Source organism: Gekko japonicus, unplaced genomic scaffold (genome assembly GCF_001447785.1).
Source record: "Gekko japonicus isolate JY-2015 unplaced genomic scaffold, Gekko_japonicus_V1.1 scaffold1498, whole genome shotgun sequence".
NCBI classification, from domain to species: Eukaryota; Metazoa; Chordata; class Lepidosauria; order Squamata; family Gekkonidae; genus Gekko; species Gekko japonicus.
In genome coordinates, this window is record NW_015176494.1 from 423230 (window position 1) to 442587 (window position 19358).

Here is a 19358-nt window from a genome sequence, read left to right on the forward strand (position 1 = left end):
TGTGTTTTGGGTGGCGGTTTCTCGGGGATATAAGCCGGCCTGCGAGCCGGCCAAAGTCGTCTTGTTCCGGATAGAATAAAGTACGCTTTGCTGAAATCACTCTCAATTTGCGTACTTTTCAGCACCCTTGTTCCCAAACCCACATTTGTCAAGGAAATGCAAATGTGGGGACAGACCGGGTATCTGTAGGAGAGAGCGAATGGGCGGAAGGGATGGATGCCTAGCCATTCCAAAATCCACAAATCCTGCCCTGCAAATTCCTCCCCAAATCATGCCTCCCCACCTCCCTACTCTATTGGGCTTCTGGTTTAACAGCCTGGTTGAATGGGAAAAGGCAATTTAAAATGGCCAGAGCCAGGGGCATGTTTGAAGGCGAGAACTGGCAGGTGAGGAAAGCATTATGCACCACTGATAACATGACTGTGCTCCCCCCTCCCCATAAAGAACAAACAAACAAACAAACACATGATTGCTAATCCCATGTCTTCCTTCAAATGTGTAGTTCTGTCTTCAGAAGTGCAGTTTCGAGAGCACTCACTCAAATATCTCCAGGGAATCTCTTGCTTCAGTGACATAATTGCTTGGAATGTAACCGTCTTCCCTGCCAAGTGGAAGGAAAAGACCAATAAGCCACTCTCCAAGGAACAGATGGAGACCCAAGAAGAAAGACAAAGGTAAAACTGAGTTGACAAACGGTAGAACACATGGCACATCTACACAACATATCGATATTACAGCAGTTAAACTAGCATGGCTTCTCCCAAAGAATGCTGGGAACCATAGTCTGTTTAGAATGTAGATCATGATGGGTAGCCATGTCTGTCTGTAGCAGCAGAAAAGAGCAAGAGTCCAGTAGTACCTTAAAGACTAACAGAATCTGAAGATCTGAAGAAGTGAGCAGTGACTCACGAACACTCATACCCTGCCACAAACTTTGTTAGTCTTTAAGGTGCTACCAGACTCATGCTCTTTTCTGTTTAGGATGCACAGCGTTCACAGTTAGAAGATCTAACTCCACCATAGTAAAAGGTAAAGGTTCCCTTGCTCGAAAGCCAGTCGAATCCGACTCTAGGGTTGCGGTGCTCATTTCCGTTTCAAAGCCAAAGAGCCAGCGCTGTCCGAAGACGTTTCCGTGGTCATGTGGCCGGCATGACTAAACACCAAGGTGCACGGAACACTGTTATCTTCCCACTGAAGTGGTACCTATTTATCTACTTGCAATTTCTTGCTTTCGAACTCCACCATACCACACCTCAAACTACAAGTACCTTAGAAAAAGGATAGATCCAGGTGGTCAGCTGTGCTGGTCTGAAGCAGTAGAACAAATTTTGAGTCCAGTGGCACCTTTAAGACCAAAAGAATGACTGCAGTCCGAACTAGGTGTTACATTATGCTCGTGACCACAGTGGGGGCTTGCAGTCAGACAGTAGCAGCAAGTTTCCCATCAAAACTCAGTTCTGAGGAGTGCGGAACCCTAAATCAGATCAGGACCACGAAGTGGAGGGAGGGGCTTCAGCCTCCCACCCCACCCCATTGTCACAATCTGAAAGAGCCGGAGGGAGCATTGAAATGGATAGAATACACATGCATCCAAACAAGAAGGCTGTTTCAGGTCAGGAAATGCGGGGCGGGGTGGGTGGGTGCCACACTCTGCAAGTGTGATTCTTGGCCCTCTATGTAGGGGGTACATCATTTCTGCATTCTGTACATCTCCTAGCACATTGCTGGTGTAGAGGAAATAGAGCAGTGGCAAGAAATCTGAAGGAGCTCTTGAATGTGGTTCATCTAGTTCCAACTCCACAGGAAGAAGGAAAGGCAGCTATCAGAAAGTTAATTGACGGGATACCAAAGCCTTAAGCTGTTTCAGATCATGTCCCAAAGGTGGGGGGGGGGGGGTTTGCACATAAGGCAGGGGGATTATAGTGGTATCTGTAACTCTCATGCAAGTGTGTGCATGCATGCCCAAAGAATGTGCTTTTAAGCACAAAGGGAAGGGTGAGGAGAGACATGGTACTTCCTAGCACTGATTACTTCCATGCTGTCCACTAGGTCTGGAATGGCCCAGCTTCATTCACTCAGTTAGAACAGAGAATCCAGACAATGGTGTTGGCAACCTGTTGCATTATAGTGATTGCTATGTTGTTTCTTTGTCTTTTTGCAGACCAGATATGTAGCCAATTTTTAAATAATGCAGCTATCGCATAAGCGTCCACAGGTGGATTGACAAGGTTCTATGCAGTTTCCTTTCGTTTAACTGTTCCGTTAATCTTCTCCCCATTTTCTGCTTCTTTTTGGCTCGATTAATTATTCCCTGCTTAGTTGCTGAATGATCAGTTCTTATTTTCGGGGAAGGAACCAAAACAACTTCCAGTGTGCAGTCAAAACTGCTATCATTTTGCAAAAAATAAAATAAAAATGTAATTTCATCATCTTCACCACCATAAAACAATGAGAGTGGTTTTGCCTACAAATGAAAAACAATACTCAATTCCCCCACCTCCAAATTTCTCAGTACTGATAATTGTTTGTAATGGCCTATGGCTAAATACAATAAAAACCTTCTCTCTCTCAGTACTGATAATTAACAATTGGTTTAGGATTGACCTGATCAGAGAACAAGCTGTAAAATCAAGGAACAAAAAGGAAATTGTAGAGAGGAGCATAACCTTAGGTGAGCAAGACCTTTAGTTCAACTAGACATGATTTAGCAGACCAATAGTCCAGCCTAGCCTGATCTTGTAAAAGTTTGGAAGTTAAGCAGGGTTTGCCATGGTTAGTACTTGGATGGGAGACCACCAAGGAAGTTCAAGGTTGCTACGCAGAGGAAGGCAGTGGTAAACCACCTCTGCTTATCTCTTGCCTTGAAATCCCCATGGTCCTGGGGTCACCATGAGTTGGTTGGGACTTGACAACACACAATTATTATTATTAGACATTACTTCAATCAATCTTTGAGATTGGATCGTCCAGTCTTTTAGAGTGGATTTGGATCATCATCACATGGTAAACAGAGAGAGAGTTTGATCTTCTGCTCCCGCACGATTTCACTAATTAAAACCACCCTTGCTCTTTAAAAGTCATTTAAATGAGCAAAATCTTTTGCCTTTCTTTTGTCCTTTAAAAGGCACGGGGAGCCCCACTTCGTTTTGCAAAAACCATATGGAGTGCGGAAGGGTGACATCCCTCCTCCCCTTCCTGCAGGGCCCAATCCACATTGGCCCCAATGCAGCTGTAACTGTGCTTTAAAAGATGCTTGGGAAGCTTCTCACCATGGATCTCTCAGCAAATGGTCCATTTTGACCCTCACTCCTGAGTGGACAGTAGGACCTTGTGGTTGTGAAGACAGACACTGCTGGGTTTTTACAAGGAATGTGTGTCATCACATCGCAGCTGACTTATGGAGATCATGGGGTTTTCAAGACAAGAGACTAACAAAGGTAACCTGCCTCTGTGGCGTGTCCCTGGACTTCCTTGGTGGTCTTCCTTGCTTAGCTTCCAAGATCTGGTAAGATTGGGCTAGTTTGGGCCTATAGCACTACATTAAACACTGCTTGGAACCACAGGCTCTTTTCAAATCACCATTCTAAACTGGATGTTATTTGTTGTTGGCCTGATTTCATGTAAAGCGATACATGGACAGGGATTTCATACAGTGAATTTCTTTCCGTTACTGAGCCATCTCTGAAGCGCTATGGTCATTTCAAACAGTGCTGCTTTTCCCCCACCCTTTTTCACTGTGCAGTCTTCCTGACCTTTTTTTTGGCCATTCTATAGCGCTAAATCAATATAGCACTTCAGTGCTATAGCGGCACCATTGAGATGACTTCATTGACCTCATGGAGTCATGCATCTCAATGGTGCTGCTATAACACTGAAGTTTAGCGCTGTAGCTCTCAACATAGAATGTTTTAAAAAATGTACGAGGAAGATTGCACGGTGAAAAAGGGTGGGGGAAAGCGGCATCGTAGGAAGTGCTGTGGGCATTTTAAACAGCAAACCACAGCGATTCAGAAGCACAACGAAGGGGCTGAAAATGGAAAAAAGCTGTTTCCCTCAAAAGCGACTCAACCACGCTTTGCTAGCCCGACACAAGCGGGTTTGTATGAGCAGGTAAATAAACTCCGCTAGCGGCCGGTTATTAAAAGGGGTTTGTCTGAAATGACAGGGGGAAAACCCATTAGCAGCCAGTTACTTAAACGGGATACGAAGGCAGGTTGAAAAGGGCCATCATTTCAGTTTCCCTTGAAGCAGAATGTGGGAGAGGAATGGCTGAGAAGGACGCCAGGGATCCTCTGCACTGGGCTCTCACCCGTTCTGGTTCTGGGCTCTCCACCACAAGTCGTTGCTCTCCTCCAATATAAGGTACTCTTCTCCCTTCTGCAGTTGCAAGTCCTGTTCGTTCATCGGGGTGTAGTCGTAGAGCGCCACAACCTTCTTCATCTTGGAAGGGGAACTGGCGGTTGGCTCGGGGGGCAATGGCTTGTTCATTATCTTTGGGAAGATACAAGAGGACAGCAAAAATTGGGGGCTCCCTCGCTCTGCAGCTTCCCCCTCCCAGTCAGACCCATCGCAAGAGATTTACCAGAGCCTGCAAGTCATACCTGTTCCTCCTCTGGAGTGGGCGGTAGAGGCTTCTCTACTTTGTGGTGAGAATGGACATTTCTGAAACCTTCAGGAACCGGAAAACAGAGCACATTGATCCTGGTGCATTCATAAGAGATGTTAAAAATGCTTTCAGCTTCTTTTGTGCACATTTGTGTGTTACCGTCATGGTACACAACACACACCAGAGGAAATATAACAACCGAGAGCTGGCATGATGTAGCAGTTAAGAGTGTTGGACTAGGATCTGAGAGCCCCAGGTTCAAATCCCCACTCTGCTGTGGAAACTCACCAGGTGACCTTGGGCCTGTCACATACTCTCAGCCTAACCAACCTCATCGGGTTGTTGTGAAGATAAAATGGCGGCAAGGACAAGGATTTAGGCCATTTTGGTTCCCCATTGGGAAGAGAAACAGGGTATAAATGAAGCAAATAAATAACAATAACGATAATTCTTATTTACTCTTAATACTCTCCATTAATTAAATACTCTCCATATAAAGCATTATGTGGCTGTTGGTTTTGGATGATTGCCAGCATTAGGGAGGAGGGACATGACCTCCGAAGGGCTTTGCGAACTGCCAATCAGCATTCTCCTGGTGGTCCCTGGCCTCAGAGATGTCTGTCTTACCTCAACTAGAGCCAGGACTTTTTCGGCCCTGGCTTCTACCTGGTGGACTGAGCTCCCCTATGAGATCAGGGCCCTGAGGGACCTTTTACAGTTCCACAGAGCCTGGAAGACGGAGCTCTTCCACCAGGCTTTTAGTTGAGGTGGCGGGTGTCCCCCCTCTATTGGGCCTCCCCTTCAGTGGGTCAGATCTTATTTATTTATTTATTTTTAATCTTTATATCCCGCCCTCCCCGGTGGGCTCAGGGCGGCTAACAAGGGCAGGCCATTAGCCATGCCATATATAAAACATATTAAAACATAATAAAACATCCAACATTAAAACCACAGTACTCAATCCATTACTAATGTCCTAAGTCCAAGATGGTAACTCCACAGTTCCAGATGGTACTCCCCTGATGTACATGTGTTAGATCTGATAGATGTGTTAGATCTGATAGATAGATGTGTTAGGTCTGATAGAGCTGTTAGATCTGATAGATAGATCTGATAGATTTGTGTTACTATCTGGGAGCCCCAATCTGAAATAGACCTCCTCTGTTGAGGCTTTGATTAGAAACATAGGAATATTATTGTATTTTATCTGATGTATTTAAATTGTTTTTAATTGTCTCTGTATTATAGAAGAGAAGAGAGATTGGATTTATACCCCGCCCTTCACTACCCAAAGGAGTCTCAGAGCGGTTTACAATTCCTTTCCCTTCCCCTCCCCACAGCAGACACCCTGTGAGGTAGGTGGGGCTGAGAGAGCTCTCTCGAGAACTGCCCTTGAAAGAACAGCTCTGAAAGAGCTTGTGACTGACCTGAGGTCACACCAGCAGGTGCACGTGGAGGAGTGGGGAATCAAACCCGGTTCTCCCAGATTAGAGTCCGTGCTCCTAACCACTCCACCAAACTGGAACCTGCCCTGAGCCTGCTATGCGGAGAGGGTGGGATACACAGCGAATTAATTAATTAAATAAATAAAGAGAAACCAAGGTGGTCTCTTACTTCCAGTTCGACTCTCCACAAGTTTGCAGCCCATGGCCAGCTTGGCTGTCTGGGAGCAGCAGAGGTAGAGGCCGTCAGTCCACAAGCAAGGGTGATATTTCTGCACCAGGTTGCTGTTATAGCGGATCACTGCAGAGAGTGGAGCAAAAGGGGGGTGTTTTATACAGCACTGGATTTGAATCACCCCCCACCCACACACACACACATGTCTGCGATTAAGTCTGTAGCACAGAACTCACAATAGGCATCTGATTGCCTGGACCCAGGTAGGGGGGGAGGGCATAATGTGTCTTTAGAACTCACCTTTCTTCAGCTGGTGAACCCACCGGGTTCGTAAATCCTCTGTTGGCGAGAAGACATAGAGGGGTCCTTCATCATACAACACCTAAGAGGCAGACAGACAAGGAAAAAGGTGCTTCTTCTCATGCACTGTAGATAGACTATTGCCTGTGCAACGTCAGGCTGGTTTGTTCTTTTTGTTCTTCCTGTCCAAACAACTAGCCTCGTTCTTTGATCATGCTTGGATTTCCAAAATGTGAATACTGGAAATAGATGCAATTAATTTTTTTTTAACGTGTGTGTGTCAGAAAAGAGGGTAGTCATGACTTAGAAGGTCAGATAGCTTTAAAAAAACAGGCATGACTCTTTGGTGCAATGGCAGGTCATGTCTCTTGGAACCATATCAGATAAGGGCCATATTACACCTTATGAATTTTAGTGTGTCAGGTCTGGGGAACAGCGACTGCAGGAATTTTTAAAATCCTGACTGGGCTCAGTTTGGCTCAGGATGACACTGTGTGTGTGGGGAAAACAAGACCCCCCCCCTCTTCCCCCACACCGTCCTCCTGAGCCAAAATGGACCCAGAAACTTTTAAAATCCCTTTCCCTGCAATGTGTGACTCCAGGAAAACCTGGACCCAGCTTGCCAAAATCTATACTGTGCGGTTTGGCCCTATGATTTGGCCCTTAAGTGAATGACTGCTTCAGATCATGAATGATCTAGGCCCACATTTTGGGTCCAAACTAGAAGGAAATTCCAGACTAGGTTCTAGGTGTGCCTTGTTGAGCAGGACATGTATTTGGGAGCTGGAATGGGCCGTCTCAGGAGACACTTAATCAGTACCTTATAGCAGAATGTTTTAATAGAACTGGCGTTACCATAGAGTAAAGTGAAATGGGAGCCATTTAGGGCCACAACCAAAGAATCACACCTTCTTCTTGCCCCAAAGGCCCAGATGTCAGTGACAGGAGTGTTGACAGCGAGGACAGCTCATCTGGAAAGGGTAGACGCTCTATGATGGAGATCTGTTCTGTCTCATTTAAATCCTCTCCTTTTTGCTGTGTGCGAAAGAGATGGAAGATTAGTGCACTGGACTCTGGTTCTCATCACATTGGTACTCACATCTAGAAGAATGTGGAGATTCTAACTTCCTTCCCCAGAGTGAACATGGCCAGAATCCCACTGGGGTGTGGGGCTAAACTCAAGAGAAGGCGATTCTTAAAAGCCTGTGGTTTCCATATAATCTCTGAGTGGGGTTAATTCTCTGTGTCTAGCCCCACATTATGTTATTTATAGATCCGCCTTTTGAAACAGATGTACACTGGCAGAGGTCATTTTGGGGGGGAACGCGGGGGAACGCAGTTCCCCCGGGTGAGGTGCAGGGGGCGGGGCACATGACGAAGCCCCACCCCCTGCTTCCGGCCGCCCCGCTTCCGGCCCTCATTCAGCCAGGAGGAGGCAGGAGAAGAGGGAGGGTAAGTTGCTTCCTCCCTGCCTCTCCCCACCCCTGCCTGTCTGGGGCCAGGGAGGGCCTTGGCAGGGCTTCCTCGCACTCCCGCTGGCCTTGCAGGTCCACCGCCAGGCCCCTGATGTCAGGGGGTGTGGCATATGCTAATGAGTTATGCTAATTAGCTCCCCTAGCTTTTTTTCTACGAAATGACCCCTGACACTGGGAGATCCAAGACCGCAGGGCCCCCATTGTGGATCAGGACTGTGTGGAGAGGGGGCTTAAATATCCTCCCCCAGTGCTATTTTCCCAATCTGGAACAGCCCCATTGGGGAAATTTGCCATACTGGGGAAGCTTCTGTGTACATGTCAGTTTCCCCAGTGGGCAAATAGTGGCAAGTGTGAGATATTGAGGGGAAATGGTGGCTAATAGGCAGGGGGGTTATGCACCTCCACACCTTCCCATCCACATGGTGAGAAAATCTGCTTTGGCTACAGAATGTTTGGAGAGATCAGAGTAAAGCAAGTTCAGGAAGCATCAGGGCAAACCAGGAGGATCCATGGAAACTGACAGAAGGAGGAGGACTGGAAGACAATATGCTGCAGATACTAAAAAACAAACAAACCCTGCTTCAGTTGGAGAGCCAGGGCAAAGCAAAACATCCCTGCGGGAGCAGCTGTTCTGTGTCTCAAGACTGCTATTTTTGCCCTGACCTGGATTGCCCAGGCAAGCCTGATCTTGTCGGATCTCGGAAGCTAAGCAGGGTCAACTCTGGAAAGGACTTGGATGGGAGACCTCCTTGGAACACCAGCAGTCGGGAGGTGGGGGGCAGGCCTTATTCAGCCACCTCTCTGAATATCCTCCAGGCCCCCAGCAGGGGTCCCTCAGTCACCAGAGGTTGCCATGACTTCCAGGTACACATGTGCGTGTGCACACACATACACAAAATACCCCCCCCCCCAAAAAAGACTGCTATTCCTTCCCAGATGTGATTGGGTAACTGCAGGCCAGAATGGCCTGAAGAACAGGATGAATCTACTTAAGCAGGGCTGCCTGGTGTGCCTGTCTATAATCAAGATGCACAAAATGTCTCACTGGGACCCGCCGTTCCGGGGGAGGATTGTTCTCTGGCATCACGGTCTCCACACAGGTGATTTTCTCAATGTCCACCGACCCCTTCTTACTTCCTCGTCGCTGCAAAAGGGAGAAGTGGGGGGAAAGTTTAGCTCCTCTGGCCTTGATCCAGTGCTAGTCATGAGCCACCCAAGATGCATGGAGATTGCATCCCTGTCTGCACTGAAAGACAAACTGGGCAAGTTGAACAGGGCTTAAGTGACCTATCTTGATGCAGACCTACATCTGCATCTCCGGTGTGCCCAGCGGTAGCCGCCTTCCGCACATGCATCTCCTTTAGGAAGAGCAGGACATCCGATTGCCTTGATTGCAGATCCTACCCAAACTGCTACTGAAAGGCAGGCCACAAATCAGCATTTGCCACTTCCAGGTTTCACGTGCTTAACATGGTTGTGATTGTAGATTTGAACTCAGGAATAGACAAGAACTTTAGTGAAAGATCCTGCCCTCGGCCGTCTGCCCAAGGTGGCCACCATGTTTTCCCTGTTGCAAGCAAAGCTTTTCCCAACATAGAGACACAATGGTGGCAAAAACACTGACTGTTATTTCCTCTTTGCCATGCAATGGCATGGAAGCCTTACTGGAGAAATGAAGAACTCTACATCTACTTGTTTCTCCTGATCCTGACAACTGACACATGGGCTGCAACTGTTCCTGAGCACTTGATCCTTTACCCTGCCCCATCCTGGGACAAGTGGCTTGGGCTAGATCAGGCCTGCCCAGCCTGTGACCCAACACTCCCTCTAAGGAGTGGAGTCTTGTGAGCAAAAATTCTACTTTGTGAGCTGCTGGCATTAAAGTTGTGAGCAAGCGATTTGGCGTAATTTAGCTTGCTCTGGAGGCCATCCTTCCTGAGCTAAGACAAAAATCTGTGAGCCAGAGGCTAAAAAACGGTGAGCTAGCTCACATTAACTCACCTTAGAGGGAACACTGCCTGTGACCCAACAAACCAAAGGCAGGCCACATACAATATATTGTGGCCTGCCAGATGCTTGGTGCCTCCTTCTTTTAGCAGTGGTGGGTGCACAAGCTGGGACATCTAGTTCCTGACAGACCACCGTACATGGCTGGTAGGCTGTTTAGCTGGGGAGGGGGTCACAGTTGTGCAACTTTGGGCTAAGCAGTCCATGGGGATCCCTTCATGGTTCCCTTCCTTAATATCCCTCTGGACAGCCTCCAGGGGGTTCCCTTCCGAGGCCTTCAACCATGCACTCTCATTAATTCGGGTTATCCCTAACTACCGCTGGGCCCTTCATTTTGTTCTCCCTCCTCTGAGACTCACCCCGCGCTCAAAGTCATACTCGTAGTAGGAGAGCTTGCTCTCCGTCAGCAGAAAGAGGCGCTTCTTGAAGTTGAGAGGGGAAGTCTTTTTCTTCTGCTGAGATCGTTTCAGAAAGATGCCTTCCAGGATAACGTTCGACATGGTTTCCTCCACCACCTCCTCTTCTGTGGTGTAGTTGCTGGACTGCTGCTGCCAACATAATGAGATTTAAAGGGCTACAAACTTGCTTTTTAGATTTTCAGGTTGATAATTTTTGTGCCTTGCTCAAAAATATTTATATTTTCATGGAATCATGAAGGGTGCTTCCACATTAGCTATTTCAAATCCCCATCATTCATTCATTCATTCATTCATTCATTCATGCATGCATGCATGCATGCATGCATTCATTCATGCTTGCATGCATTAATTCATTCATTCAGTCAGTTTTAATGGAGAATCCAGATGATACTGCTAGCAAACCAATGCACTCAAATTCTTCTGTGTTGTCTTCCCATCTTTTTTAAAGATCTGGTTTTTGGTAATTTAAAAAACCACCCTTAAAACAAAATTGGTGCTATTGCGGGTTTCTCAGAGGTCTTGTCCTTTTAAATTTTCTCCTGTTCTTCTGCTTTGAACATAGTTCATTAATTGCCAGTTATTGTTTGGAGGTGGGAAAATTAAGTCCTGCTTTGCACTCTGCAACCATTATGTGTTTTACAATCATAATTTTGTTATCACACTTTTACAATAATAGAAAGACCTTACAGAAGGCAACTGCTGCAAAGGGGGGGGAAAGCAATACTTAAGTCACCCTCACCCACCCAAACAAGTACTGATAAGTAACTGTTGTATCACATATACTGAATCTTTAGGAAATATTTAATTAAGCTGTAAAGAAAGAAAAGGAACATTGCATGGAGAAGTGGAACCTTGCCATACTGGATTTATTTCTGAGTAAATATATTGAATGGACTTGCCCATGGGGATGGCTTTTGCTGGATTTTTATTAGGAATATAGAGTGGTATTAACAGTACCATTCTAAGCAGAGTTACACCCTTCAATGGAGGTAGAAGAAATTGCTTAGGGTGGCACATTCCCTGTGGAATCCCACTTGTAATTCTGCTTGCAACTGCCGGCTGAGCACTGCAGAAGTATAGTCTGGAAGCAGCTACAGTGTCCTATATGCTAGGCTCCAGCAGGGAGTTCTTATCCCAGAAACCAGGTTCTTGTTCTGTTTCCTATGCATTTGAATGTGGCTTGCACAAGACAACTGTCTGGCAGATTGTATTCTTTTGGTCTTTTTCAAAGCACACCCTTCCAGCTGCTGCTTTAGTACCTGATTTGGCATCACTGTGCACAGCTAGAAATACAGGCAGCATCAGGTATACAGGCAGTTTCCAGGACAGGACAGGCAGTATACAATATACTGCACATATACTGAATTAGTGCCACAGGCACAGAACTAGAATTCAACCAAATTAAAAATCTTAGCTTTCATTTAAGGGGGGGGAAAGGAACTGTTCATTCCTTAAGATCCATGATTGATGAAATCTCAGAAGCTTCTGAGATTTTGGGTCCCATGCAGCATGGTCACTAGACAGAACTTTTGGCTGTTCTCCTCGTGGTCCTTTCCTCCATCCCCATCATCACTAACATAAACAGATTAGATTAGGAAAATCAAGTAAACTGAATAAAACCTTGCTTTCTGTGGAGAATAATATGGACAGAAACACTGCTCACATTGTCTCCAACGCTGCCCAGACATGTTTATAACACCCCTGATTTTGATTGTGAGGACTGCTACCCAAACTCTCCCCCAGTCCTCATTCAATGAGAGACCAAGTTCTGTCTGTTGCAGGCTCCAGTCACTTACTCTGAAAGAGTCTGTTCTGTTTTAAATAACTGAAGAGCTGCCTAGACACCCCCCAGCATGGGGCTCCAAATGAAGTTTCCCTTTGCTCCACCCTCACCCTGTTGGAAGTGAAGGACTTTGCACTGTCTCTTTAGTCTCAGACTTCAGAGGGAGACTATGTAGAGAGTCAGAGAGATAGGCCAGGACCCTAATCATCCTTTCCTTTCTACTGCCCTGGCGCTATTCCTTTGATGTGCCGACTGCTGCTCTCAGGGAATCTCCCTTCCAGCCTGACACCTTCTCTCCACACGATGCTACTCTTCTCCATCTCTATCCATCTTAGCTAGTTAGACTAGATTAGAATCCTGTTTCTATCCTGCCTAGAATGGACTCATAGTAGCTTTTGCAAAGATAAAGAGGATCCGTCTGTAACTTTGTTTCTTGACTGCACACACAAACCAGATAGGCCCTGCTGCGTTATGTGCCTTGAGCACTCTGCTAACCCAATAATCCTTCACACCCAACCCTCGAATCCAATGAAAACAAACGATATGGCTTGCCAAATAGACTAGTTGTTGGTTTCCACTATGCTGTTCCTCAGATTTATATGCAGTCTTTCTCCCAAGCAGTTTAGGACACTATACGTGGCTCCTACATTACCGCCACAACAACCCTGTCAGGTAGAGTTATGCTTTTTTCTTTCCCTCAGTAAACAGACTTGCCAACTCTGAGTTGGGAAATGCCTGGAGATTTTGGGGGCGGAGCCTGGAGAGGGAGGGGCAGGACATCAATGGTGTATAATACCTTAAAGTCCACCATCCAAAGCAGCCATTTTCTCCAAGGGAACTTATCTCTGTTGCCTGGATATCAGTTCTAATTCTCAGAGATCTCCAGATCCCACCTGGAGGCTGGCAACCCTGTCAATAAATGGGGACTGAACTTACAGATGCACACTCACAACATTTTGTCTGGGTCCCCAGAGCAACTGGTGCCCACAGAACGATGTCCATCGACTTCCGCTTCCCTCCACATAGCATCCTTGAATGCCAAGAAGGTAAAGATATGCTACAGCAGTGTTCACTCTAAGCTGTGCATGCGAGTGGCCATTCATTAACACAGGAAGCCCCGCTCAGCAGCAATCGGGAGCCATGCAGGGTCTTGCACTGTCCACTTTAAGATTACAGCAGTTCTATTCTGCTCAGGATGTGAACTGCTCCAGTCAGTAGGGGGCGGAAATAGCAGGAACATTGTGTTACGGTAGTATAATTGTTCTACTGCAGTTATCAGCAGCTAAAAAGAGCCCCACTAGCCAGTGAAACCATAGATTGTACACTACATAGCACCTTAATGTCCATGCATGTGTGATAGGGACAAGATGCTACACTCACACCCACACTCCCCCAATTCAGTTCCAGAGGCCCTGGTCATGAGTTATTAGACTGGATTTTGTAGACAATGAAGTGCAGGAGCTCATTAGCATAACTTATTAGCATAACTTATTTGCATATGCCACACTCCCTGACATCACCGGAAGTGTGTCAGAAGGCAACACCCACTGCTCAGGCTCCACTGGACTGTTTTGGATTGCTAGCTATGGGGGGGGGGAACGTGCAGATCTGCCCTCACAGAGGAGGGAGAGCTTGTACCTGAATAAAACTTGGTCTTAAAGGTGCCACTGGACTGTTTTGGATTGCTAGCTATGGGGGGGGACACACGCAGATCTGTCCTCACAGAGGAGAGAGAGCTTGTACCTGAAGGCGGGCCGGGGGGCGGCGGCTCTGCAACTTACCTGGCTGCTTCTTGCTCCTTGTGGCCCAACTGAGGGCTGCTGGGAGCAGGGGGCGGAGCTTGTTGCATGTGCCTGCCCCTTGGGCTCCTTACTGCCGGAGCTCCGCTCCTGTGCACTCCCGCAGGAAATGACCCCTGGACTGGACCCCAAGGGACAGAAATTCTCACGGATGTTTTCCAAAAGCATTTGTCTCTCCAAAACAGGGGCAATGATTTAGCAAGGACAGGTCCCAGAAAATGGGACTGTCTTTGGTAAATAGGGGCAAGTTGGACCCTCTGTACTTGAACGATCACAGGAGCGTGGCCCAGGCATTCTTGCCATTTTTTTTAGTTTGCGACAGGGTCCAGTTTTGATTTCCAGCACCCTTTGCTACATTGAAAAGATTACAGAGCACTCATCTCAGAAGGCGCACTGTCAACTAGCACCCCTAAAACACTGGTGCCTCCAGCAGCCACTTGAATTGCTTGTACATTTGGGCTGGGTATGGTTTTGAGCAAGTTGTACTCAAGAAAGGATCTCAGATGCCTGGAAATTGCAGCACCTTATCTCTTTAGGTTTTGATACAGCTCTTAATCACGAAAGAACGTGAGATAAGATGAAAGCCTATGTGCAGAGTCACAAAAACTGATTAAAATCAGGCACGATACTGATTAAAATTCACAGCCGGAGGGGGGAAGACCTTCATTAAGGCTCACCAGCATTGCCAATGCAATAGGTAAGTTTTGGAGCTGGACAGAACGCTTCCTCAGGCTGGGTGCCCAAGAAACCCTTTCTCGGAGTTTGGGCATTTTTAAGCAAATTGCAGCGTTTTAAGCCTTCTTTCTGGAGCTGCGGTGGCTCAAGTGGTTAAGACACTGAACTGCAGGCTGTGGAAGGTCGGAAGTTCAGCAGTTCGAGACCTGAGTGTGCCGCATGACGGAGTGAGCTCCCGTCTCTAGTTCCAGCTCCTGCCAACTTAGCAGTTCGAAAGCAAGAAATTGCAAGTAGATAAATAGGTACCACTTCGGTGGGAAGGTAACAGCGTTCTGTGCATCTTGGTGTTTAGTCATGCCAGCCACATGACCACGGTAACATCTTCGGACAGCGCTGGCTCTTCGGCTTTGAAACGGAGATGAGCACCGCAACCCTAGAGTCGGATTCGACTGGCTTTCGAGCAAGGGAACCTTTACCTTTACTTTAAGCCTTCTTTAACTTTGTTTACAAATTCAGTCTTGGATGGCTGGGAGGAAGTTCGTGCTGATCCATCAAAGCCGTGCCGTGTGGTAAACCTCAACTTCTACACTGGCATTTTGGGAAGGTACGAAGAAGCAACAGGTCTGCTTTTAAATATATATATGCTGGCTATTGGACATGACTGTATCTCTTGTGTATGCTTCATTTTTAAAGAATGTACCCAGCTACATGGGATAATACGTCTGAGGCTTTGCTACACCCCCCCCCCCCAGGGGTCGAAGGTATACAACACACACGCACTGTTTATTAGTCGGAGGCTTTGCTCCCCCCCCCCCCCCCCAGGAGTCGAAGGATTACATACCCACACGCACTGTGCACTCTCTCGCCTTTGGACAACTTCATATGGCACACTATGCAAGTATTTCTTAGAACAGAGCTAGAATCATGCACAAGCTAAATAAACTGCAGTGTAGAGCCACAGATGATGAGGGGGGCCCTAGATACAAAAATAAACAGAACTAAAAATGACTGAATTATCTTGGAGGGGGATAATGCTACAAAGCCTCTTAAATTTGACATTGTTTAGGGCCTCAGCATGTCTTAACCTAGCCCTGGCCCAGATTTTGACACAATGTGTGAATAGAACAGTAGTTAGCGATCTGAATAGGCCAGGGACATGCCCTGGGGAAAAGACAGAGAGAGAGAACGAATTCTGGCCTCCATCATGGAAGGGCTGCATGGATTTCTGGTTCCTGAGCTACTGGCACCCTAGCCTTGAATGCCATTTTCCTTTGGATACCACACATGTGCTCACGAAGGGTTACCATATTTTGAAAAGCAAAAAAGAGGACATATTTCCCGCCTATTTCGAACAAGTGATCACCATGACAAATCTCATTTTAAAAAACCCTACTATTTAAGCTGTGATAATCACTACTAACCAGGAATATTCCTAACCTTCCAACCCCAAAAGAGGACATTTTCCTCTGTTTTTTAAAAAGAGCCCCAAAGAAGACATCAAAAAACGAGGCCACGTCCTGTAAAAAGAGAACATCTGTGTATCTGTGCTCTAGTGTTGCCAACCTCCAGGTGGGGCCTGGAGAGTTCCCAGAATCACAACTGATCTTCAGACTAGAGATAAGTTCCCCCTGGAGAAAATGGCTACGTTGTCAAGTAGACTCGATGGCATACTACCCTGCTAAGATCCCTCCCCTCCTCAGACCCTGCCCTCTACAGATGCCACTTCCAAACTTCCAGGAATTTCACTCCCGAGTTGGCAAGCCTACTGTGCACATACATAAGACGAAAGAAACATGACTTGGATGCCATCAGGTGCTTAGGCCAAGTCAACGGATTTCGAGGGTAGAAGCTCAAAGTAGCAGGCCAGCCTGGCAGACAATTAAATTGAATAACTCTGATCTAGCCCCTACGAGCACGCTCACATCCAAGAACTCAGTGTTCAGGAATCACCAGTCGTGTCCACAACACAGCTGCACAATCTCCACTTTTATCACCATCATCTTCCCTTCCGCACCCAACAGATTTCCCCCCCCCTTCTTTATGGCCCTGTTCATCTTTGGCTGGCCTAAAACAAAAGACTCACTGGTCAGGTGGTCGTCACTCCTTTGCTGCACCCAGGCGCACCCAGGCCCTGTGGCTGGCTTCCCTCACAGGCGATGACTTCCCAGATGCATGCAGACTTTGGAACAACCTGCACATGGATTGCTGGTTCCTGAGTGTTTCAACGGTTGACAGCGGCGGCGGCGGCAGAAGACGCGGTGCAAGAGCTGTGCTGAACTGCAGGGAAGACGGTCACCCGGAGCTAACCCCACCCTTTCAGTTCCCCTTTTTTCAGTTTCTGGCCAAACGTCTTTGGTTTCCTTTCTGCCATGAAGCCACCTGCACTTCTGGTACAAGAAAGAGGCTCCTAAATGCAGTACAGGGCTGTAAGGGACAGTAGGTGTGTGTCTGCAGCGAAAGCAGAGAAGGGGAAGGGGTTGGGGGCCCAGAACTGACTGTATGGGCAGACAGAGAAGCAGCAGGACAAACAGGCAACAGAAATAGATGCCAAGTAAGTACACAACCCTTTTGGGGGTACCATCTTAGTCAGTGTAAGGATTGCACAGGATTCTTCTTCTTGCCAGTTTGGATGGGCAAAGTGACCTGTGAGAGATAGAAGCTTACTGATTTCTGCCCCAGCTAGGGTTGCCAGCTCTGGGTTGGGAATACCTGGAGATTTGGGGGGTGGAGCCTGGGGAGGGCGGGGTTTGGGGAGGGGAGGGACCTCAGCAGGGTACAGTGCCATAGAATCCACCTTCCAACATGGCTGTTTTCTCCAGGTGAACCGATCTGTGTCATCTGGAGATCAGTTGTAATAGCAGATCTCCAGCCACCACCTGGAGGTTGGCGACACTAACTTTAGCCTGATGTGGCTCAGTAAACGATGGGAGGGGGGCAGAGGAAAAACACAGGCTAAGAGAGGGAGTATATTCAGGATGGTCGCTGCCAATGGGGATGGATTTAGGCAGGGGGTGTCTTGAGTGGGAGCTGGCTGCAGGGCCAGGTGTTAGCGGGGTAAACCTAGGAACTCAATAACAGTGTGTCTGTGCATACGTAGACTGATGTGTGTGGAGTGACCACAACCTGCCCCTGTGTTATCCTAGCAGGGTGTGTTATCCAAGCAGTGTTGGTCTCCAGAGTATTCTCCCCACCAGCTTAGGCAGAGAATGCTTTTCTCAGTATGAGAGCCAGTTTGGTATAGTGGTTAGGGACTCTAATCTGGGACAACTGGGTTTGATCCCCCACTTCTCCAAATGCAGCTGCTGGTGTGACCTTGGGTCAGTCACAAGTTCTTTCAGAGCTGTTCTCTCAAGGGCAGTTCTTTCAGAGCTCTCTCAGCCCCACCTACCTCACAGAGTGTCTGTTGTGGGGAGGGGAAGGGAAAGGGATTTGTAAGCCGCTCTGAGACCCTTTCGGGTAGTGAAGGGCGGGGTATAAACCCAATCTCTTCTTCTTCTACGAAGCTCAAGTAGAGGGGAGGCGGGAGAATCGGAGCTCAGGGCCCTTGCAAATGTGGGGAGCATTATATTTTATAAAATAAAATAAAAAATATATATAGTATGTAATATCCCCAGATTTGCACAGCAGCAGTGACTTCCTCTTTCCAATTAAAGTCCTAAGAAGTACTAGACCTCCTTTGTTCCTGATTTTAAAAAATGGGTAAACAAAGAAAAAGTTATTCTGCTCCCCCCCCCACATGTTGACAGCTGTAGAAGATCTCCCCTCTGCAATCCTTTTGGATTATACCCCTGGCTTTTATAGCTCACCAGTAATTTGCCAGATCCAGGCAATGGACAGCCGTGTTGCTCTGAAGCAGCAGAACACAGTTTGAAGTCAGTGACTCCTTTGAGACCAACAAAGTTTTATTCAAGGTATGAGCTTCCATGGGCAGGCACACTTCCTCAGATACATCAAAATGGAAGGTAACAGTTCAAATGTAGACAGAGGCTGAACAGCAAATTAGCATATAACATGATGAAGATGTTTTAAGGTATGCGGAGACAAAACAGGAATAACAAGTTTCTAGGGTCAACAATTGTTTGGATTTAATTAAGGTGAAACAACAACAGTGAAGCAATATATATGTCAAAATAGGAGATAAATGTGTAAAAGTATCCTTCCTCATTCTGGAAGGTTAACGGAGACTCTGTTTCTGCTACACTCCATTCGTCTCCTCTCAGGCTTTTCGCATCAGTGCAATGCTGTGATGGAAACGCTGCAGCTGACACTTCCCACCTTGGAAGCCGTGTTCCCTCTAAGCTGAGTTACTGTGAGCTAGCTCACAGTCTTTTAGCCTCCTGCTCACACATTTTTGTCTCCGCTCAGGAAGCATGGCTCCAGAGCAAACTAATTTATGCAGAAGCCAAATCGCTCGCTCACAACTTTAATGCCGGTAGCTCACAAAGTAGAATTTTTGCTCACAAGACTCCACAGCTTAGAGGGAGCATTGCTTGGAAGTAACCCCACTGAGTCTAAAGGGACAATCCCCTACGAAAAAGTGCGCGGAGCGTAGCTGTAAAACACGCGACTCCCATCATTTCTGGAAATTCTAAAAGTTCTAACCCTCATTTCCGATAGGTGGAGCACAAGTTTCCCCAGAAACCTTCTGCCGAGCACGAAGGAGACGCTCTAGCCTGG

General features: G+C 47.1%; 1 protein-coding gene across 1 annotated transcript in view; it reads right to left on the bottom strand.

Annotated features, from left to right (window-relative positions):
- The window catches only part of BTK (Bruton tyrosine kinase), a 32382-nt gene extending 15492 nt beyond the window's left edge, over nt 1-16890 (bottom strand). The window contains 9 exon segments of the mRNA XM_015427286.1: nt 539-601; nt 4310-4491; nt 4602-4669; nt 6221-6349; nt 6524-6607; nt 7492-7558; nt 9044-9142; nt 10365-10550; nt 16765-16890. Coding sequence (XP_015282772.1) covers nt 539-601; nt 4310-4491; nt 4602-4669; nt 6221-6349; nt 6524-6607; nt 7492-7558; nt 9044-9142; nt 10365-10505 — 833 coding nt within the window. The 5' untranslated portion in view covers nt 10506-10550; nt 16765-16890.
- Between the last annotated feature and the right edge of the window lie 2468 nt (nt 16891-19358).